Source organism: Camarhynchus parvulus, chromosome 2 (assembly GCF_901933205.1).
Source record: "Camarhynchus parvulus chromosome 2, STF_HiC, whole genome shotgun sequence".
NCBI lineage: Eukaryota > Metazoa > Chordata > Aves > Passeriformes > Thraupidae > Camarhynchus > Camarhynchus parvulus.
Window position 1 is genome coordinate 100,943,907 of NC_044572.1, and position 23,916 is coordinate 100,967,822.

Sequence of the window (23,916 nt, forward strand, 5' to 3'; positions counted from 1 at the left end):
GAGCTGTTAATGGACAGATTAATCTTGGCTGTTTGCATTTAGCTCTAAATTTGAATGATGCCTGTGAAAGGAAATATCTAGTTATTCTTCAGAAATATTGTTGAAATTCTGGTCTATCTGACAGCAGTGAAGATACCCAGGGGATAAATTTCAGTGCTCTTTGTTTCTTTTAGTACCAGAGTATGTCATTGACTGAACTGTTTGCTGGAATTTTTCCACTGTGGATCTCAAACCAGCATTTTCCCTTACATCCTCCTGAGTGTTGAAAGCTACCATGGCCATACTAGGGCAATTTTTGGGAGGGGGTGCCACTGCCTTCATTAAAGAGGGTGGGGAAGTTTCTACATGCCTTGAACTGAACCATTTGCACCACAACAGAGATCCAATCAGATCAGCTACTACAGGCAAGTGGTTGGATTCCTGGGGCTGTCCTGTGCAGGGCCAGGATTTGGACTTTGGTGGCTTTGACTTTGGCAGGTGCCAAGAGCATAATGCCAGACTCCTTTTGGTGGTGCCCAGTTGAAAGGACAAGGAGCAATGGCCATAAGCTAAAACACAGGAAGTTCCAGCCTGAAGGTGAGGAAGAATTTATTTACACTGAGGTGTCAGAGCACTGGAACAGGCTGCCCAGGGAGGTCATGGAGTCTCCCTCTCTGGAGACATTCAACACCCACCTGGACACATTCCCGTGTCACCTGCTCAGGGTGACCCTGACTGGCAGAAGGGGTCAGACCACATGATCTCCAGAGGACTCTTCCAACCCTAGCAATTATGGGATTTGGTGATCCTTATGGGTCCCTTCCAACTCAGGATATGCTATGATTCTATGATCGTTCTGTCACAGAAAGTCACTGAGAAGACCACAGAAAATGATTCCACTGTTTTGGGTACAGATGCAGACATGCAAAACTTTGGTTCTTTGTTTCAGCACATGGCAACCAGCAGGTAACGATGCTCCTCATACATTAGGCAGCTGCTTTCTATCCTACTGGTCCTGCCTTGCTGGAAGTTTCATGCAGATGAGAGATGTCCAAAGGGGTCTCTATTATTCACTCAATTAGGATCCTCAGAAGTTTTTTTGGGAAAGCTATTCTCAAACTCATTCTGATACTGAATAAAGAAAACTATGCTTGCTACTCCTTTTTCTTGAAGTGAGCTCTGAAAGGCTTACATTCAACAACACCTCAATGGATTCAATGGAGAGGGGGACACTTAATCTTGCTTGCTGGAGATTGTTTAGACAGATGGACAAACATCTGCTCTTGTACATCAGTGCAGGGATGCTGTAGAAGCATGCTTCAGGGGGAAAGCAACCCAAATCACCTCCTCCCTGAAGCCTTTTGCCCAGACACAGATCTGCATGAAGCCCATTGTTTCAATAGTGAAGAAGGGAAGCATCTTCAAAGCAAGTATTAAGGCCCTGCTCTTTCTGAGCACTACTTAATTCATGGAACAAAACAGTACTGAAGTCTCCAGGAAAGAAGACAATGTAATGGCACAATCACAGACTGTGAATTAAAGCAGCTCTGTTCTAATATGAAATGTCATTGACCTACTGTGAGAAGCTAGACAAGTCAATTACACTTCTGTTGTCAGTTTCTCTACAGAGATAAACACAATGATACATTTTCACAGGAGTGTTTTCAACTTCAGCTTATTTTAGGAAAAGGCTTTGAGAACTTGGAAGGAAAGAAATGAAAAAAACTGCAATAAACTGTTATTACCCTAGCTTCACTTTTTAAAAAGGCCATTTACAATGTGTTCCTTCCTTACTAACCTCTTTTTTCTTGTTGTTTATATGTTTGACAACAGTAATGACTATAGCTGTAAATTGTCAAAAATAGGCTATAAATATCTACAGACTGTAAAGGCAGTTTAAGCGTCTTTTTACTGTTACTCTATTACAAGGATTAGAATTGCCATAGATGCATTTGGGAAAAACCTCCACACACACATGAAGAGGAACAATTCATTCAAGCAGAAATAAACAGGAAGGCTGAAGTAATGGCTTGTGTACTATCTTGTGTTGACAGACAATTATTTTTTTTGTTAATTACTGTTTAAATTATAAACAAAGGGAACTGAAATATTGCTGCAAACCTTATTATTCTATTTAACTGCCTATCTCTTAATAGGTAATTCTTGTTTTCCTAGGCCAGATGGTTAAAAATTCAAGCACTAGGGAGAAATCCAGACACATTCAATTTATCAAAAGTCTCTGAATTGCTCTCTGAGCATGGCTTTGGAACCTTGGCTGTGACATAACATATGTGTGATCCTAAATGTACTTGGGAGTTTAAAGATTTTGTGCCATGCTTCTGGGAAACAAAACAAGCCAGAAGGTTTTCCTTCTTACCCTGACTCCATTTTCTAGCACGGCTCAGTTTGGAGGGCTGCTTATTGCCTTTTTATTATTAATGATGTGGTGCAGACTTACATCCATCAGTGCAGCATTGATGTAGTTACTGCTTTCCCCATCTATCGTGATGAGGAAAGGCAGGCATCTGTCTGGAGGCAGCACATCCATGCAGCGATTCTTCTCGTGGTTTCGCGGCAAAAGCGCGATGCTGCAATCCTCAACGACGCAGCGTCGGAGTCACCATATTTAAAGTCTTTCAAGGAGAGTAAACAATGCAACGGAAAAATTAACACAGCACTGAAAGCAACCCAAAATATTTAAGAATAGATCAGCTCAGCATTCAGCTTCAGCGGGAATCAATATGCAGAGAAATGAAAACACATCACAGTCAGCAGGCTTTGGAAGCAGAGAAATCCTGGGAGCATACGATTATGGAAAACAACCTCACAGACAGCTGTGGAGTTGCCTGCCTTCTGGAGAAAGGACAGCAGAAGGATCAACATACTCCCCTCGAGTAAAATGAATATTTTACTACTGCCCTGCTGCATTATTTTATGATTCAGCATTACTCAGTAGAGATGAGTGACATATTATTTTTCCCTTTTTTTGCCATCTTTCCCTCGTAGACCTATAACAAAATTCATACGGCTATAAAAACTTAAGCAGTCTTTACTATAGCTAAACTCAACAGTTTCTAGGCAATGTAAGCCACTACTTACCCTAAATTCCTCTTTGATCTGGCTCGAGTTTGTTTGAGGATCTAGTTTATTCATTTCATAGTAAGCAGACCTAACTTGAGAAGCTGGAATAGTTGTGTCCCCACAAAGACAGGCTTCCAGGATAGCATCATGGATGAATACATACTGCTCCTGGTTAAGCAATTAAAATAGATAGTTACTGACATGGGATGCATAGACCATTAGTATTTTGGTAAATAAAACATAGCAACTAATATGGTTGCTACTTCACTCTTCAGTTTACCAGCACTGAAGCAAGACCAGAAGTAACAACCACAGTTTAAAAAACTTTATCCCACTCATTAGGAAATGAATATATAAAGATTGGCTTAAAGTTACTACAAATAGTTAGAGAAGTGCAGTAACACTCTGTAACAAAACTCAGAATGTTTCTGGTTTCCTCATTCCTCTGGGTGGTTCTGTAGGTGCTATTGCAAAACTAAACCTCAACAAGATGTACTCCAGAATGAATCCTTCCCAGAGAGGAAACATTCCCCATTTTCCCCATTTTTCAAGAAACATAGTCAACCTTCAGTGAAGCATAACTCTGCACTTGTTTGGGAAAGGGTTCTTCAGTTTTGTGCAGAGACTATTTTCTGCATGTGACTCAGTAAATTACTTTCTGGAGGGTGCCAACTACAAAGCTCTATCTTTATGGGCTAGAAGGGCTAAAAAAGAATTTTTTCTTGCAAAGCAGTATTCAAGTAGATGAGCAATACCTCGGTCTGCACCATGTTAACTCTGCGGGATCGAAGCTCTCTCACGCAGTTGTAGATGTCTACGACGCCTTCTCGTTCTGCCATATCTAGCATGATGTCAATGACAATGAAACATCCAGTTCTGCCAGCACCAGCACTGAAGTAGAAGAAGGGCACAGTTAATGTGCAGCAGTGTATTGGAAATGTAAAGGGTGTAAGGGTTCATCTCACAGGTGCTTGATCAATTGGATGATTACTGAAATTGAGCCGGGCACTTGTAGAACTTCAGACTCAGCTTTTTTACTCTCATTTATATATTCTATATATGTTTGCTATATATATAATATATGTATTCTTGTTTACAGTTATTTTTTTGAGTAGACCTCCAGTGGCTTCAGCAGCCTGTGTGGGGAATACACAGTAAAGGAGAAGCAAAAGTAGGTCTTGAGTTTAATGGAAAGCCCAGCAGAGAGATTTCTGTTTTACCTACCTGCAGTGAACAACCAGAGGCCCAGCATTGGGAGGACTCTTGGATCTGACCTGCCGTACAAATCCCAGCAGGCCCGTGGCATGGTATGGGACACCATGGTCTGGCCAGCCCGTGAAGTGGAACTGACGTATCTCCCGAATCTCATGAGCACCTCTCTGTTGAAAAGACAAGGGTTGAAATCTTCAAAAGCCTGAGCCTTGCTGAAAAGCAGCCCCTGCCAACACAATCCGTACAGACTGCTGGAGAGCTTCCTCACAGCAGGAGAGCAAGCTCGAAGGTTTGGTTTCAACCTGGTTTCAAAGCCTTCCAACAAAATTAAGTAAGTAAGCACTAGATTGGTCAGAAACTTTTAGCAACAAGAGAAATGCCCATCTCTATATTCAAGTACTAGGCTGCTTTGCAAACTGTGGCCTTAAGATGCACACCATGATCACAGAACAGGTCAGCAGCAAGGCTGAACGCAGAGCACTGATGACCTTTTTTTCCCCACTGCCCTCCACAGGGGTTTTGCTGCTGACTTCAGAGCACTACAGCTTCAGCATAATTTTCATTTGTCCCCTTCATTGGTCTGAAAGAAAAAGCTGAATAATAGGAAACCTTTTTGCACCTTCAATCATAGGGGCTGTGTTTGTAGCCCTCCGCATGCTCACTGTTCAGGTGATTTGCCACAGCCTACAAGGACATGGATATAGTGAGACAAGTATGAATGAGAAGCTGATTGTGTAAGTAATTTCCCATGTGACTTTGGGGAGCAGTCTGGATATCAGAAGAGTGTATGCTAAGTTTTATTTTCTTACTGCTTGTACTTTCCCTTCCTCATCTCAAAATGCAGCTGCCAGTATTTTATTCTCATTAGAAATCCACAAAGTGGAGGCCATCATACATAGCTCATAAACAAATAGCAAAATTATGGCACATCATGTCTAGGCTGGACTAAATGTCAACAATACTAGTAACTGGTAGTTTACAGCTTTTCTTCTTAAAGATGTATTTCCTGTCTTGAACTGGCTTGCATATAAAAGGTGTTAGTCTCTTTGAATAGTAAGTAATATAAGCTTCCTAATTTACTGCTATTATGCATTAGTCTGGGATTTTCAGTGGTGGAGAAATTTTGGACATGTCAGTGCTACAGGACTAGAGAGGACAGTGTATGTTGGAGCCTTTGATGCTCTGACAGCTCAGGCTGGGGTCTGTGGAGACAGGGCATCTGCTCAGAGGAAAATATCTCCCCTGGGAATAGACACAAAAAGGCAAGCAAGGGAGAGGATTAAGAGAATATGAGGCAGTGGTGTGGACTGAGGAGATCACACCCTTTAAACAGAAATGACCTTATATCCTAAAAACCAATTTTAAAACATAATGAAATCCAGGAATAGACAAAACAATTTGCATTTTAAGACAGTCTAGCAAACACATTTGAATACAATTTGGTCTCTGCTCTCTGGGGATTTTAGAGTGTGGTAGTTAATGCATCTCTGCTACTGTAAGCAAGGCCTTCAACTCTGCAAATAGCTCTGCTTAGGTGAAGGTAGTGCCTCAAACACTTTTACATTGCTTGCAACAACTGCCCATGACCTCCAAAGAAACAAAGATTGCATAGAAAAAAAGCAATGCCATGACTATACAAGCTGAGGACTGAAGGGAGTATCCCATACAAATTCTTCACGCAGTATACAGCTGAGATTTTCAAACAATTTACTAAAAACAAACTGCCCCTCCAAAGCACTGTGCCTGGCTGCTACACAGATCAGGTTATGTCCTGTACATCCTCTGCCTTAGTTGTGAACAGGCTGTCAGGCTGACTGAATTTTTGTCTGTCATTTTAACAGATACTTAGGAAAGCTTTTCCATATAGGATACTTTTATAATGAGTTTTCTTATTATATCTACAAAGGAATGACTTTTATATCTAGCTTTCCTGCTGGTTTCTAAACCCAAAATAGCACACAACTGCATGAATCATAAAAGCATATGCTCATCTGGGAAAGACTATAGAGCTGAAACAAACAGAAAATGCTGTACACTGCTAAACCCTAGGATGTTAAAAAATTCTACAAAAACTTATGCTGCTGCTATATTTTACTATTCATGTATGACTTATTCATCTGAGTTAACTGTTGTGCTGTAAAGAAACTGCTCCAAAGGAACTGCTTATTCACACAATGCAAAGCATATGTAGGAAACAGTCTGCAAAATCAGAATGCACTTTTGGCTTCAATTTTCTCAGCATTATCCCCCTACTAAATATCCATTAAAAAAAACCCAACAAAACTGAAGTAAGTGATCAATTTATCTTCAAGAAAATCAACTTCTAAATTGTACTTTATGAGCAGGTATGAGATGTTCATCAACAAACAGGAAGGACGGTCAGAAGGGACTAAAGGTCTTGGAGAATTTGATTCCTCTGGTTTTCTAAACATCTATGAGGAACCTGAGGCTGCAATTAGATCTTCCATACTCCTCCTCCTCATCTGCCACAATGGACAAGGCCAGTTCTCTTAACTCCACCAGCCCTGCAGTTCATATGTGTTAAATCTTTAATCATTCTGGATTTCAGATGTTGTCCCCAGAAGTCACCCTGACACAGGGGGTTAAGCCACCTAAGGCACAGCACTCTGCAATTTTTTGCTGTTGAAGCTCCTGTTAGTGAAATCTGCAAGTCCTTTGGAATGGAGGCTTCAGTGTTAAGTGTTACAAACCACCTTTCTATTACTGTTATCTGCATGTTTGGTTAGGGTGCTCTCCGTCTCATCAAGAACCTTGACATAGGGAAGTATGAAAAGTACCAATCTCAGTACATCAAAAATATTAACTTGAGAGAATTATGGTGAAAGAAATGTACAGACTTGATGTTCCAGTACCACTGGAGGAGTTAAAAAATATGGAAAATAGAGTAAAAACAAATGTACTTTACTCAAACTACAGTGACACTGCTTTTAGAGGCTTACTGAAAAACTACCAACTATTAAAAAGCAGCGTCTAAATGAAATCTTTTCAGATGGAGATTTTAAAAAAGAAATAAAATGTTTAGTGCCTTTTATCTCTGTCTGTTCTAATGCACTTATTCAAGACAGTTTGGTTATGTTCAACTGTAAAATCCTCTAGGTCTTTTCTTCAGCCCCAGTTAAGAAGCGAAAAGCTAACATCAAAGCATGAGCTTAAAATTTGCAGAATAGAAATCAACCAGTGCTTCATCTACTTCAAAGTGTAGCCAACGTTTCTCATCTGTTTATTAAAAATACCTAAATGCAAGGAAACAACAGGCTTGAGTGAATTCAGTCTACAATATGTATAATGGTAAACATGATACAATATTTCAATTCATTCAAACCACGTAATTCTATTATAATTACCCTCAGGTTGCTGTATTGATACATATTTAAGTATTAGATTGAAGAATAAAACAGGAAAAAACCCTAATTCCTTTGTTACTCTAGACATGTGTACAGAGAACCTGTGGGGTAGTCATTTTGGCAGTTTCACGTACCTGGGTGCAGGATTCTTTGATGCTAAATATTATGTTCTTCAAACCCATAAATGAATACTATTTCATCATTAGAGAGAGACAATAAATCATGGGTACTGCAACTAAATCAAAAGAAGCTTTCTAAGCTAATTAGTTGAAAATCTACTGGTTGTGATGGAGCATTGCTTTGGTGTATGCTATTAGGAATATCTAGTCTTACCAAGGAGGCTCTTTCCTTGGTGTTCTGCCACTCAAATGGGCCCTGTTACATACAATTAAAACCTTTCTGTTCTTTAATGAATTCTGAATTAAACTGCTGAGTTGACACAAAATGCATGGTACACTTCACCACTGACTGACCCTGCCTGTTCTCACTTTCAGTGAGTAACTTATTTGTTATTTCTATGTTTTCCATATATTGCAGCTGGGGAGCTGCAAGTTCTATAGGCTACAAAGCATCAGACAAATGTGTGGCATTACTCTAACAAACACTAGTACAACACACAGGCTGGAACTCTCCATGTAAGGACGGATTCCTGTGAAAAGGGAAATTGCCTTGAGAAGAACAGTAATATGTTACAGCTCTGTCTCTGCAGACCAGGCACACCCCTGGCCCAACAGAAAACTGAATTCTCCACCACAGACTTCTGAATAATGCTGCATGCAGCCTCTGGTACAGACAGAAAATGACTATGGGGAATGTAAGATGGGAAAGCAGCACAAATGTGTTTTTCAATTGATTGCTGGGAGGGAGGCTTCGATTTCTCCTAGGCAAGGAACATCACTTTTTCTAACTCAGGCAGGGGCCAACACTGATGAAAAGCACAGAACAGTTGCTGCATTTGAAGAAGAAAAACACAGATTACCATAAGAGGGCGGTAGTAGTTTAGCCAAAAAAACCTATAAACCCAGGATGTCAGTCAAAAGATTTAACTTTCCCTTGTTGAATCTGCATGTAGTTACTTTGGCAGATACCAATGTATTTAAGAAAACTGAATTTAGAAACTTACCTTTTCTACAGCAAATGTTCGAATCACGTATTCAGCCAGCAGCTCTGTTTCTATTAGGGTAACTTTAATGTCTTTATATATCTCTGTGTCATCTGGCCAGTATTTGCAGCATTTGACCTTTAAAAGATACAAAAGAAATTAAGGTTCATTTATTTTAGAAGGTTCATAGAGAATTCATTTTGCATTCTGTGCAATGATTTCTGATTTAATGTGCAATCATGCACAGAACAGTCACATTTTCTGCACCTGTAAATGTTTGAGGGACATTGCCTCTTCTCTTTTTAAGACAGCTTTCAGAGTTTCTCATGAGCTTTGTGTTGTGCTTAGTGAAGTAAGGCAAATTTTTTTGGAGCACAAAGGATATTTATGCCCTGCACAGTTCAGCTGTGGTAACTGTTCATTTTCTGTGCTTTCCAAAGCAGAGTGTGCCCAGAGGGACAAATACCACCAGAAAGTTTTCTCCCCAACCTCTACTTGTTGATTTGTCTCAAAAATACCTTTCTATCTTCTAAAATAAAAGCATTTTGCAGACAGGAAGGAGACCTCATGGCAGTTCAGAGCTTCCTCACGAGGGGAAGAGGAGAGGCAGCACTGATCTCTTTTCTGTGCTGACCAGTGAGGGACCAAGGGAATGGCCCGAATCTGTGTCAGGGGAGGTTTGGGTTGGGTATCAGGAAAAGATTCTTCCCCCAGAGGGTGGCTGGGCACTGGAACAGGCTGCCCAGGGAAGTGGTCACAGCACCAAGCCTGACAGAGTTCAAGAAGCATTTGGACAGTGCTTTCAGACACATGGTGTGACTCCTGGGAATGGTGCTGTGCAGGGCCAGGAGCTGGACTTCAGTGATCCTCGTGGAGTCCTTCTAAATCAAAATATTTACTGTATGATTCTCTATTGTTAGAAAAGCTCCTGTTTTCTCAGATTAACTTTCCAAAGGAACTGATGAGAGGTTGAATAGCAAAACTCAATGCTTGAGGTCAAGAGCTGAGGTTTATGCCCAGGCTTTAACTATTACAACTCTACATAGCTTAACTACTAATTCACAGGTAACTCCAAACATTATGAATAGGATTGATCTCACTTAGCTCAACCTAAACTGTTATTTTTAAAAATGGGTGGTTTGAGGACTGTATTTGATGATGTAGATGGCTGACTGACTTAAGAATTTTCTCCTCCTTCCCATTTGTGTGGACGAAGTGGTGGGCTGGGAAGCTAACACATTACTTGCATCTTTCTTTTATCTCTCTTTATCATGGTAATAGCTCTGCTATCACCACTGCATCTGGCCATCATCCAGTAGTGCAGTACGTGCTAGGAGTGGCATCTGTTATACATCTGCTGCATGGAACAGTTTCTCTCTTTCTCCCACCAAAGGGAAAATTTAAAATTATCTTTTAATACATGTAAATCTAGTTTACCTAAATAAGTGCTTAAATGAGTCAGGTAAAAAACTTGAGAACTCTAAATATTCAATGGAAAACTGATAGAAAAAAAAATTAAACTTCACAACTGATAAGAGTATTTCTCAGACCTATTTTCAAGCAAAAATATTTGGATTACTACTATGTTTAATCCTGAGCAAAAGGTAAAACAGATGAATGTGTATATACACATACATTGAAAACTGTAATGCAGGATTCAAATGATTTATTTATACAAACTCCAGGTTCAATATAGAAAGGATTATGCAGAGAGTCAAACCTTGGCCTGTCAAGAAGAAGAAAGTACATTTTCTTTACCATTTGTTTCCAGAATGTTGCTGATAATTGTGTGCAATCCTTCTTTACTGTCTGCATAGATGGGAGCTCTTGCCACATCACAGTAGTGACACTGGCTGATAAAGTAAAAAGTTTGTCCAGGCAGGGTCAGTAGTTCTGGCCCTTTTTCTGGCTCATTAGCAGGATAAAATTTAAATCTGAATAGAATTGAGTTGAAGGGCTGGCAAAACACAGCCCCACATCAGGATCCTCTTCAGAGAAAAAGAGTAGCCTGGTCAGAAACCCTGGCTCCCAGCCACAAAATTATACAAGCATCCTAACAGCTTGTTCCTGCTTATGCAGCTGATGGAAAGCTCCTAGAGCAGAGCTGAAGTTCAGGTAGCTTTATAAGCAGGTTTTCATTTATTTTTTCTGGGCTTACCTTCAGACCTAGTAACCACAATAGTACTGGCTAAAAAAAATTTCTTTAGAGTGTTCAGTCTATATTTCATCTGGTATTAAGGGTGGTTTCAGGACGACTGGCAACACCAGACTTCCCTTCCATGGTGAGAGGCCTGGAGCTGGGACCCTGGACAGTGCTTGGCATTCCTGTAACAGGGCAAGGGTGGCAAGACTGCTCCCTCCCCATGCTCCAGAGCCAGAAAGCTCTGGAGAGGGAGGAGGAGGATTCCACCAGCCAAGGACCAAGCTGAGGGCCATTCCCGGATCCCTAATAACAGGATCTCTGACAAATGTGTGTTCATCTCTAAAACTTATCTATCCACTGTAAGCAATGAACAAACATTTCAAAAGCATTATACATTGCTGCAAGCAGTTTAGTAGTTACTGCTGCTATCTATTGTTGCATCTACTTGATATTTATCCAGATCTTATTTTGTTCAGATGTTTTTCCAAAAATCCTCTCATAGAAGCTAAGTGAAATACATTGAATGCTGATTGTTTTGTCTGTTTTGTTAAAATAATCCAGAAAATTCACATTGTTCAAATCCCTCAGGCCAGCAAACTGACCCTTTTATAGTCATTGCCAGAAACTCTTTGAAACAGAGTTTCCCCACCTATGGCTAAGATGACTTTTTGACTCTTCATGAAGAGTAAGACAATTCACACTGCCTCTGGGCTGGAGCAACACGTTGACAACCCCTTCTCTGGAGCTGATTCCCTTTTCCTGCCTGTTCACATGTCTGTTCCAAAGGTGGAACCTGAACCACACGGACAGGGCCCCTGCAGGCAGGGAGGGAGCAGCTGCAGCTGTGATCCCAGGCACAGCACTGCCCATCAGCACCTCTCTCTGCTGCTAACTTTAGCCTCCTTTGTTTCTGATGGGCGCCTGCCATCCTTGAAACAGCTCTAGTTTAGCAAAATAAACAATTGCACGGAGGGGAAGCAACCTTGGCTGAAATAAATTGCTCTTTCCTTGAAGGAAAACATACCTGTTTCTAACTTGGTAAGTCCAGACTGTCTGGATTATGGCTGAGAACTAGGAACAATTCGGAAAGACCAATTTAGAAGAGCACAGTCCCCGTGTTCTTATGCCTCAACTGCTGGATTTGATTCCACTCTTTTTTAAACCTTATTTAAGATGATACAGTGGAATAATTAGGGAAGCATTGGGAGATGTTGCACAGAAGTTATAGCCTTTTGTGCCTCATGCAGCTTGGGCCCACTAGGGATTTCTTACTCTGCTGCAAAGGGGATTTTGGGCACGGAGCAGACTGGAGCTGAGCAGAAGGATCCATGACAACACAATTTCCTGAAAACTCTCCCAAGTGGAATAGGGGCTGTGAAAGCCATGGGAACCGTGCCAGAATTCAGTCAGAGCCACAGACCAACTGATGATTCACTCTCTAACAGAGGAAAAAAGACCCAAGCCCAACTTTATTTTAATTCAGGCTTTTCTCCTACTTTTGGCTCTTGTTCTGCAATGCTCTGCACGTGCTGAGCTCTGGACCTGAGAACTCCATGGACTCCGGGTGAACCAAAAGTCAAGAAAATGCTTAAATATCCATCTCCCACCTCCTCTAAGACCACCCAAATAAATGCAAAGGTGTCTTAAAGACAGAAGCAGATTAACTAGTGTAAATCAAAATCGCATTTATAAATGCTTATTGGATTAGGGCCTTTATTTGTACAAGAAAAGACAATTGCAACAAAATAGAATATGGTTTTACTCATGAAATATGAGAAACACTGCTGGTAGCATATGTTCAATTTTTCTTTTTAGCACAGCTTTAGCTACCATAACTTGACGAATCTCTTTTCCATTTTATAAACATTTGGTACGTGTTTTACAAAAAAGCCTTACTAACAGAAGGTTTACCTAAATAATTGATACATGATTCCAGAACTGAATATTAAATGCACTAGATCTTTTTTTTTCCACACCGTTGCTACCATAACAGTAAGTATCATCCACAAAACAGAAAACATAATTTTGAAATCTCATCTGAGCAGAATTATAATTGAGAGTTTGTTCACATACACCCCACATTTATATCCTACCAACATGCCAAAAAATACAGATGTTCATCACAAGATGAGATAAAAGGATGATTGCCAGGCACATAATGAAAATGCTCTGGTTTAATCTATTCATCCCAAGGTACACTGTCCAATTGTTTCAAACATGTTTATTTTGCTAATAATTTTAGAAATTTGGAGAAGAGAATTACCTACTTCCACTGTCTAGTTCCATCCCCCTGTAAAATAGTCTAATGTGTGAAACTCAGAATTAAAAATGAAGGTGGAAAGTTGTTGTTGCTAGTTATAAATATAACAAATATTGTAGGCTGTGGTTGGCTAATGAACACAAATTGTGACTTCCAAAGCTGTATATTTAACCATTTGGCAATGTGACACATGTAGCTAAAGGCAGTAGGCAAGTCAGGACAGTAATTCATTTACCTAGAATGTTGGAATAGGAGCAATATTACACACTTAATATGTGAGCTGGCTGTGAAATACACTTTGCAGTCCATACAGAACAGATTAAATAACACTGATTATTCAAAGTTTCCAATTGCCTTTGATTCTGAAATATTCTTAGCAAAAGGGTGATACATATAACTGACTATGCCCTGCATGGATTGTCATTAGTGAAGAGCACTATTATACATTCTAATCTAAAATTAATCCTGAACTAAGTAATGACGATAAGTCAGACATAAATTTTGAAGTGAAACCTCTTGGCTATAAAATGAAACAGCCAACCATGCTCACTGGTAAAATTTTTAACAGATTTTACAGATGTAGCTCGGATAACAGGTACTTTTATTTGGCTGACTTGAACTAAAAGTACATCCAATAATTGAAAGTATTTTTATTTAAATACTTTTCAAACAAAAATGTATTACGATATAAGAACATTTAATGTGTTATAAAACAACCTTTGACAGGAGATAAAACCCAGTCTTCCTTTTTTTCATTTTCTTTTGTTTGCTTTTGAGTAAGTCTGTTATTAGTTTTATACCTCATTCTACAGTTTTCTAAAAGAGGTGTGGAAGACTATTGAGAAATACAATATTTGAGATACTGTTTGGCACCATCAGATGAATGGGTCTCTGAGAAGTCAGCCAGAAGTCTTCATGTTGTTCACAGCTGCCAGGGTGGGGAGAGATGTCTCCATGAATTTTACTAGCTCAGTCTAACTTCTTCTTGGGATGACTCAGAGCTGACATTGTTCTCCACCTTCTGCTGCCCTGAGCTGCCCCAATAGTGCAGCCCTAAGTTGCCTGGTGGGTGCACTCTCATTCAGCTTCTGCCCAGAAGAGCTGGCTTTCTGGACATGCCCAGCAGCAGCCATAAACAAATGCTTTCCACCTGACAGAATGAGTGTGACCCTTTGTTCTTAAGACTAGGTATTCTGTTAGCATGCCATCAACCTGGCAGAGTGGGTTAGAGGAAATTACGGTGACAGACCCAACCCATGGTGTGGCCTTCTTTTGACCATAAAGAGCTGCTTTAGAGTAAGGCAACCCAAGGTAAAGCTGTTCCAGTGTTCCTGCCTCCATTGTTAATACCAACAGAGAAATATGGATTGTCTCTGTTTCATTGCTTATGTTTAGGCAATTCTGTGCATCTCAGCACAGCCCTGGAGAAAAAAAGCTGAGCACAGAACACATGAGAAGGGTGGCCCCGTGCCAAGATGAAGGATGGTGAGCTAGAGCTCCTCAAAGCCTGTGTTACTTCTTGACACAACTGTGAAATCATAGGCCTGTTTCTCAGATCCTGCGCTCCAAGGACCTGATGTGTCTGCATTGAGCAGCCCAGCCTGCGCTCTGAACCATGCTTCCATTCCAAGATCAAAATGATGCCATTAGCTGGGTACAGAGCACCACCTACTTAGTGGATTGCCTTCTGGCTCTAAAACCTGATCATCTGATGTTAACTTAGACAGCTCTACATGGTACTCTACTGGGTAAAGTAAAACTGTGTCAGTGCCTCCAGGATACTTCTCCTTTCACAGAGAGATTGAGAGATAATTTCAAGAGACTGCTGAAGTGAGGAGATTTGCAGTTCTGAAGCCATTGTGCTAGCCCTGACATTTCAAGTAAGAACCTGAAGCCCGCCCTCTTAGCAAACTGCGCCTAAAGTTGCATCCTACACCTTGGTGGCACTTCAGTTAGTCCAACAAAGGGGTCAGTGCATTTGTGTATCCTTAAACCTCTCCTGTTCCTTTCTCTAAGTGAATTATCTCAATTGGATTAGTAAGCATTAAGATATTAATCTGTGTTGATTAACATTCTTTGAAACATAGCTTTTACTGGAGAGGAGAATACAACATAACACTGAGAGCTGAACCCCTGACTGCTCTGCATGACACAGGACAGTGCTGAATGCCTCTAGCTTGATGTTCTGTTTCATGATGCTAACATTGCTAACCTCGGCACATCTTTTTCAGACAAATGCAAAGAGTCCTTCCTTCTCCTTCCTGGAGGACAACAAATTAAATTTTCCCTATGGGTTCCTCCCCTACTATGTATAATGCAGTAATGTAAACCTACTATTTCTGGTTAAAAATCTAGAAAGATGAAATCTGTTTTGATGTCTAGAAGGGTTCACTGACTTGAAAGATGAACAATAGTTTTAAATTTTGATTGGTTTTCTGTTTTTCTCATTGATATTCTGTGAAAGTATAAACTGTCCTCTACCCAATAAGAGATACTGGAATTACAGTGAAACCAAAAGTATAACAACAGAATATAATACCTTGAGCTGATGTACCATAAGCACCGGTGCCATTTTTGGAGGGTAAAAAAGATCAGGAAAAAAAATATTCAACGGATGGGGAAGGACACTATTTATATATTGAAGAAGTTGGGACTAGAATTATCTTGAGGAAGCAAATAGATTCATATAACAACCTTTCTCCCTCTTATTTATAAAATGTGGTTTCTTTCTTTCATTAGAAAAGTTGAAATGAAACCTTAGTCAACCAGTATGCACACAAACTCTTTGGCACACCTCCTAAGGAGCATTAACACCAGAATCCTGAATTAATTCCTGTGTAGGCAATTTGGCTTATTACATTTAGAGGGAGTTTCAATTAGACAGAGTGTTCTTCCATTTATACTAAATACAAACGTGCTGTTTGTGAGACAAGCTCAAGAGTCACTGTGTTTCACCTCTGCAAGATCACAATATTGGGTGATCTGAATCTTAAATACAATTTGAGTTTACCTTTGTTTGTTAGAAGCATCTTCTTCATGGAAGATTCTCAAAAACTTGTAAAATGTATAAGTACAAACTTTGCAATAGCTTTGTGATAAAAAAACCCTCCATTTTCATTCTAAGCATAGGTGTTAAGTCCATTGCAAGTTTCATACAGTTTTTTTGTTGCTGAAATTTCCAATGAAGATTTTGTTTTTTTTTTTTTTTTTTGCATCTGTTTCCAGTAAGAAGTCTTTGGACAGGGTTTTATTTAGCAGTTTTTCTTGGATGCATAATCTCTGTCAATAACACAAATTATCAAGTAAACCTGAAGATCGGGTTTGTCAAAAAGACTTTTGGGTTTTATTTGTTAAGGAAATATATTTGAATCTGTTTAAGAAATGTCTCTTGAATGCTGACCAGTGCTGCACATCCTGAGAACCCAAAGACAGGAACATACAATTGCTTAGGGCTGTGATCATACAAGCTTTCCTAGGAGGAACAGGATTTCCTAGGTGTCCTTTTCTGACACCATTTATTTTACAAGTAATGCTTGTTACAGCAAGCCAGCATCAAGGAGATATTCCCTCTGTCAGAAGACTGTGGTATGGATCTCCTTGCTGTCATGTGGAACTCTTTCAAGCATGAAAAGTCAGAATTATCCCCATTTTTGCAGAGAAGTGCCACATACATAACATGTCAAGCACAGGTCCAGGAAAACAAGCCAAGGGAAGGTTAAACCACCACTGTATTTTTCCTTTTCCCCTATGCAAATACAGCCTTTCTGGCTCCTGGGAAGGAAATGCCACCTGGGGAGAGTGTGAAATGACTATCAGGAAAGTGCACCACTCCTGAGAGGTAAGATGGCAGGGAGAGGCAGTTTGGGTAGCACAAAGGTGTGGGTGCAGGCATAGGGGATGTTTACCAGTTTGTGGCTGACCTTCATTCCCCTTTGTGTCACATCCATTCTGTTGTAGTCAACCTCGCTTCCTTTCACAAAAAGGGTCTTTTGTGTGCTTATTAACACTATTAGCACTGCCTGTTTTCTAATTCTGAGTAATAATTGAGAAACTCTAATTACTGTAATTACTACGCTCCTGGGGTGAGGTTTTATTTTTTATAATTATTTATAGTGATTTTGTTTGTGAATACTTTGTTACATTAAAAGCATAATAGACAATCATAAGTCCTTGCAGTGCATTTATTTATAACCACCTCCACTGAATTTTGCAGCATTTTGAATTTTTCAGCATTTATTAATCAGTTATTATTAAATTTCTTCTGCCTAAAGCAAGTGGGAGAGAAAGCGACTACTGAAAAATGACAAATAATGTGACATGCCAAGTTTGATTCTGCCAACTAAGTACTAGTACCAACCCAACAAGAGCAAAGATGGAGGTGACAGCTAGATGGCACAATTGAATATATTCTAAATCTTTGCACCATGCCACTTCAAGGAAGACAGAAATGTTTCAGTGTGTGTAAAAACTGAAACAAATCAAGAACCACCTGACACTCTGGCTGGTACATAAACACCTTGATCCCATTGCCAGTGCTTTTCTGGGTCTTTGGGAATTTGCTCTCCAGAGTGGTCTCTTGGAGTAAGCAAGATGTTCTTCTGTGTCTACTTTATGATCATGCTGTGTGATCATAACATCAACACACTGCGGGGTAAAAATTTTTGCTTCTTACAGAATAATCCACCAGATTATGCTAAATCTCTCAGGTAAAGATACTCCTTGAAATTACACTATCTTCAGTTCCTCTACCACTTACAGACATGGGCACATAGGCCACTTGCATTAATATAATCCAGAATACATTACTTTGAAACAGCTTGTTGTCACACTGATGTAATTGTATGAGTCTTGATTGTTGTTTATGCCTTTTATCCATTACTGTGTGGCTCTGACAATTCTGATTCTTGGATCATTACCATTAATTACTTGCCATCTTCTTTTTGTGAACTTCATTGTGAGTGGAAAGTTGTTGATCCCAGCTGGAAGACGACGGAGACCTTTTTTCAAGGGTGCTTCAGGGGCTGCTTATTTGTTTAGGTTTTTTTGGGTAAAGGTTGTTTTCAACCCAGGCCAACCTTAACAAGCACCACTTCATCATCCTTTATCATGCAGAACTATTCATGCTACTCAGCAATACTTTTTCTAAATGACTGTGAGACCTCATTTTGATTTTTAATAAACAGTCACATTCTAATGAGGTCTTCATAAAACTGACTAAATATGTTTAGAAATCATTAGCTTAAATTATCAGTACAAAAGTCTCCTTAGGGAGCCCTGCAGATTTTGTGATAAGACTTCTGGCAGATGCATTAGTGTAACAGCTCAAGCTAGCTCTGAATTTCCACACAAGCAGTGTAAATGTGAGTGACTGGGTAACAGGCTACTAGATAAAGAGCTAAATGTCCCTCAGGCGGGTTCATTAAAGAGAGAAAACAATCAAAACACATTTCGGTGCCATTTAAATACCAGGTGCACAGCAGTCTGCAGGTGCCAGAAACACTGACAAGGGTCCCTCACTGGAACACACAAGGGCTTAAAGGGATGTGCAGTTCTGACAAGTGTGCCTCAGATAATGACAGATATTGGCAGATGTACCCGGACCCTGCTGGAAGGTAATGGGGGACTGAGTCATTTGCAGCAGGTGCCTGTATTAGGGACAGCCTCATGGTGATTCCTCCAGCAGCAATTAAAACAGTCCTGATGCATAATGCTCCAGGGCAAGAAGCAAGTTCCTAGCACTGATTTAATGACTATCCAGTCAGTACTGGAAAACAAATACAAATACGCCCCCTCAATGATTAATTCATGACGGCCATACACTGTGTGGCAAACATGTTTAATTTTGAAAATTCCTGTTTCCTGAAAATGCAAAAGAATTTTCATCCTTGGCTTACCATGGGTCAGCATGGTTAAAAAGTAAAAATAAGAAACCCCTATAAATCTTATAGCAGTGATAGCAATAGAAATAGAAAACCTCAAGTTTGGGAAGGTTATAAAGGTTTGCCCTACAGGAATGCTACCAAAAGTCCATTAAAATCATTGCTACTCAAGGTGGCACAGAGCTTGTGTTAGGGGTTGCGGGACAGATGGTGTGTTTGCAATTTGCCTCCTTGTTGCTGATGATTCCAGCTCTGGGAGTGGCACAAAAACACCAATGGAGGAGTGAGTGCATTGCTCTGTGGCTCATACAATTTTATTTCCATTAAAAGCTCATTTCAATTTCTGCTCTCTGATTTCACCTATGCTGGCCTCCAGAGAAAGTGAGAACAAAGTCATTTCTACCACTGCCAGAAACAACAAAACTGCAGATCTATATCCCACTAGGACTCTTGCACCCTGAAGAAATCTCCATGGTGGCACAAAGCATTCCTTGCTGCTGTGGGAATGTGCTGTGCACCTAAATGCTGTGAGCAGAGGCTGCCAGCACTGGCACCAAGACTGGTGTCTCCCTTGCTGACATCTGACAGTTCACTCTAATTGGCACTTCCAAATACTGACTTTGGGAAAACAGCATGTGGTTTCATGCAGAATGCTGTTTTTGCTCTCAGGCTTGTTTATTCATACCTAGAAAACATCCCTTTTTAAGTCGTTCACTTGGGCACTTATGAATGTGTATAAAGCTTCAACAAAGAGGTTTGCTGGAGAGCTTCCTATTCTTACAAATCCATCTGTTTTGAATTGATACGTGACCATCCAGCTATTTCTACCTTTTCCTCACTCAAGGGACTGCATTTTTAAAGTGGCCTCCATGATCCCTCTTTGTGTCTGCAATTAGTCGTACATGCGCTCCTGCAGCAGGTGTTAATTGCAGTCACAATCTCCATCTTTTTTACATCTAAAAATAATACTGGCACCTGATCTGTAAGCAGGCTTGAGCACACAGATACCTAACTGTTAGGATTTATATTATCAGTTCACAAAGGACATACGGAAGAATAAACTGAGATTGTAAAACTGGACTTGCTCAAAAGGACTTCAACTTATACCACATAAACAGTGCACTCTCCTAATGCAAATGCCACAGGGCAGAGGCTGTATCAGACACTCCACCAGTGTGAAATTAAAAACATCTCTTAAAAACGTGCTGCTCAAACCAAGATGTGTGCACTTGACTTCTTATTTCAGCACTTTGATTTACAATAATTGCCATATTTCCCATAAAAGCAGTGGGATTTCTTTTCATATAAAATGAAAGCTATATGCCAAATTCCTAAGCAAATTTTCTTGAAAAAAACATCCCAGATGAGAACTAAGACAGCAGTGCACAGACAAAGCAGTAAATGAAAAGACTCACTTACTGACATTTGTGTGAAACACAGAAAAAGGTTCCATTCAATACCTGTTGAAAACAAAATTAGCCATAAAGACTAGAGTAGGAGGCCTACTTTAGAAGTTACCAAGCAAATAAAGACAGTTACACAATATCAGTATGTAACTCAACCTTTCCTTTACTAACCAGCTCTTGAACATGACCTCCTGATCAACAAACAGTGCACAAATGTGTAAAACTAATTTTTTCTGTTTTAGTCCAGAAGGCTTTGAGGAAGGAAAACCCAAACAAGCCAGACCAATTAGACAAATATACCACAAAACAACTTTATACTTTAACTACTCAGACATCTGTTTCAGAATGATGCCTCCTTAGCCTTCCTTAAAAAAAATAAAGAGATGATTCCATACCTTGTTCTGCAACAAATATACTGACTTTCTTAAGAGAACTGGTATATCTGAGATATGTACAGACATATGACACGTCCCCTCTTTGTCAGTCTTTGCAGACTCTGCTGTACAGAATGCAGCTTTATCAGTTACTTTTTCATTGTGCTAATGGTAACAAAGCCAAGCATCCAATGCATGTTTAAAAATAATTGATAATGAACCTCTCAGCACAGGCAGTCATACATATTTTATGTGCTATACTTAGTATGTAAGAACCTTGTTGGTCTGTTATTTAATTTTGAAAAGCAAACACCTTAGACGTTTTTCATCTTTTTAAGTACAAAAACCACTTACCCTTCCCACTTCTACAAGATTAGTAACCATGATTATGCTCGCTGTGTTCTCATGCCATACCATCCTCCAGAAGTCATATATTGTCTCCTGCATTGGTCCTGAAACAATAAATCAAATGAAAGGTTACTATCTGAAAGTCTCATGACTGGAAGCTTGTCCCTGGGGAACTTTGTGAAACTGTGACTGTACACATATATTCGTATCACTATCATCATATTTTTCATTTAGGGTCAGTCAATTTCTTTTCTGTCATCCTACCTATCTGCATTTAAGTATTTTTCTCCTGAAATAGTGTTCTGAAAGAAAGTTCTCCAGCACTTAGGTATTTATCTCCATAATACCCAGAAGTGGAATTATAAAAAATGGATAACATCACTCTTTCTTTTAGCAATTGGATGATAACCTAGGGAAGGTGTATTTGGAATGAAATGAGCCTCAATGGAGTATGTGGCCTTTCCTGGTTTCTAATATTTTTCTTAGTATACAATATTCATCAAATTAGCCCAGCTCCTAAATCGTAGTTCCTGAAGTGAGGCAGAAATTACAGGGTTTTTGCTGCAGTGTATCACTTTGGAAAACAGTGAGGAAAGCAGCAAAGAAACCTGATGTGCCATGGCAGCAGATCCTCTGCAGTGCTTTCCCTGTGTGCTTCTGTTCATGAACATACAGGGCTTCCTTCAGCATCATGCTGAAGCTGGGCACCAGCTCACAGGAAATGCTAGAGAAATGCAAAATGTTGAGAAAAAAACCCGACATCTCTTTGCGTGCACCTAGTCCTGTCTGTTTGTAGCCTACACATCTTACCCATGGTGCTCAGTGTGCCACCCCAATTTTAAACCAGTGCTTTAAAATCACTGAGCCAGTAAGAGTAAACAACATAAGCTATAAGCTTAACATCCATACTGAATCCATTACTGAGCTGTCACATTGCAGTAAACAATTAGAGGCTTATTTAGAGGAATGACTTAAATCTAAGCTAATTGGAGAACAAATGGATAATGTATTGCCCTAATGTTCCTTTAGTAAAAGAAGCCAACACTCTTCAAGCATTACCAAACCAGATATTGACAGATTTGGGCAGTTTGGCACCCATGTTGTGTATTTTGATCTCCCTTTGAAAATATTCACTCTGAAATCAAGCATTTAGTGGAAAATGCAGTAATATATTATTACTATACTGTAACAGCAGAGGGCTTGGACCAGATGGTATTTAAAGATCCCTTCCATCCCAAACCCCTCTGTGACTTTGTGACTCTCTGATATTATAGGCAAGCGAAATCCAACTCACTAGGCAAATAACATCACAGTTATGACATAACTTAGATCTGAAATTTAAGTAAAAGGTAATAGACTAAAACTCTTGAATTTTTAAAAAACTATATTTATTTACATCAATTCCAAATGATAATTTTTCCACCCATAATTTGCACAGATGATTTAAAGAAGCTATGTATTCTCCCCATTATTTTATCAGTCTTTAAAAATGATGCATATATTATGAGTTTCATAGGTCTCCTTACAGTTTTCGTTTCCTTATAGGTTTCCTTGAATTGCTTTCATTGTTCATGGAAGAGGAGAAAAAGCCATTTAAAACAACAGGAAACGATGACTGTTAGAACACAAGAAATGTCAGAAGGTCTTAAGAGTAGAATTAACAGCAGAAACTCATGCTACAGTTTCTGAAATAACAAAATTCAAGCTGATGTTATAGCTGCAAAATTGAACACCTTTCTTTTCTTCTTTAAATTAACAGCACAGAACAGGTGATACTTTTGTGAGATTTTATTCTGAATTTCAACAATAGTTGAATCACTCTCCATCATATGGAAATGTACAGGGAGCATTTTATTTCTACCTAAGTGTCCTGGATATGTGATAGAGCCATGGTCCAAGGGCAATTTTGAATGTCACAGTAATATAATTACTATATATTCTAGTGGAAGTTTAGCATGTTTGTGTTTTAATATTCTAGGATTCAATGTAGCTTTCTTTCACAATAAAGTCACGACAGCACTGGAAAGGTTTAGTGCCAGACTCTCCTCCTGATTATAAGAAATCAGAGTATTCCACTCACTCTAGGAAAATACTGTCTCTGTATAGCTCCTTCCTTCCTCTCAAATCTGAAACAAATATTCAGCTCAATTACTGCTGCTATTATCTTTCAAGGAGCATAGCTAAAAGTGGGATTAGGGAAAGGTGGTTTTCCACAGAGCAGTGTCCTGGAAAAAGCCTGCAAGTTCATGACACATTATTAACATTATGTTTGATCAAGGACAAACAAATAACAACATTATTGCTTCAAGAATCCCGGTTTAATGGAGAAAATCTAGATGGCTCCCCTGCATTCTGTCTTCATAGGACTGTTGATGTTTCAATAAATTTAATCTGAGCATATTTTGGTAATGTTGCAGGAGAGGTATATGGTCTACATATCTACACAGGTCTTGTCCCCGTGCAAGAAGCTAGAATCTTTGAGAAACTGGGGCGATGTAGTAAGTTTCTTTATGTATTAATTCAGTTTTCTTTCACACAGATTCACTTGAGATACAAGACAGTTGGGCCCTACATTGTAACAGTCATTTCTTTTTGACAACTCTGGGATAACCTGCAACAATTTAATCCTGATTTCTTTTTTCCCTACAGACTGCATAATTTGTGCTGCGATTTAAAGATTCTTACATTTCAAATCCAGAAATCACAAATTACAACTGGGGAGAGATCCTAAACACTGATTTATTCCTGTAGATTTTGAATTTGTCAT

At 39.5% G+C, this 23,916-nt stretch overlaps 1 protein-coding gene across 1 annotated transcript in view; it reads right to left on the reverse strand.

The window, feature by feature from the left end:
- Positions 1-23,916, reverse strand: part of PTPRM (protein tyrosine phosphatase receptor type M) — a 442,005-nt gene that overhangs the window by 12,917 nt on the left and 405,172 nt on the right. The window contains 7 exon segments of the mRNA XM_030966307.1: positions 2,438-2,581; positions 2,583-2,612; positions 3,079-3,228; positions 3,816-3,951; positions 4,285-4,439; positions 8,761-8,877; positions 21,156-21,253. Coding sequence (XP_030822167.1) covers positions 2,438-2,581; positions 2,583-2,612; positions 3,079-3,228; positions 3,816-3,951; positions 4,285-4,439; positions 8,761-8,877; positions 21,156-21,253 — 830 coding nt within the window.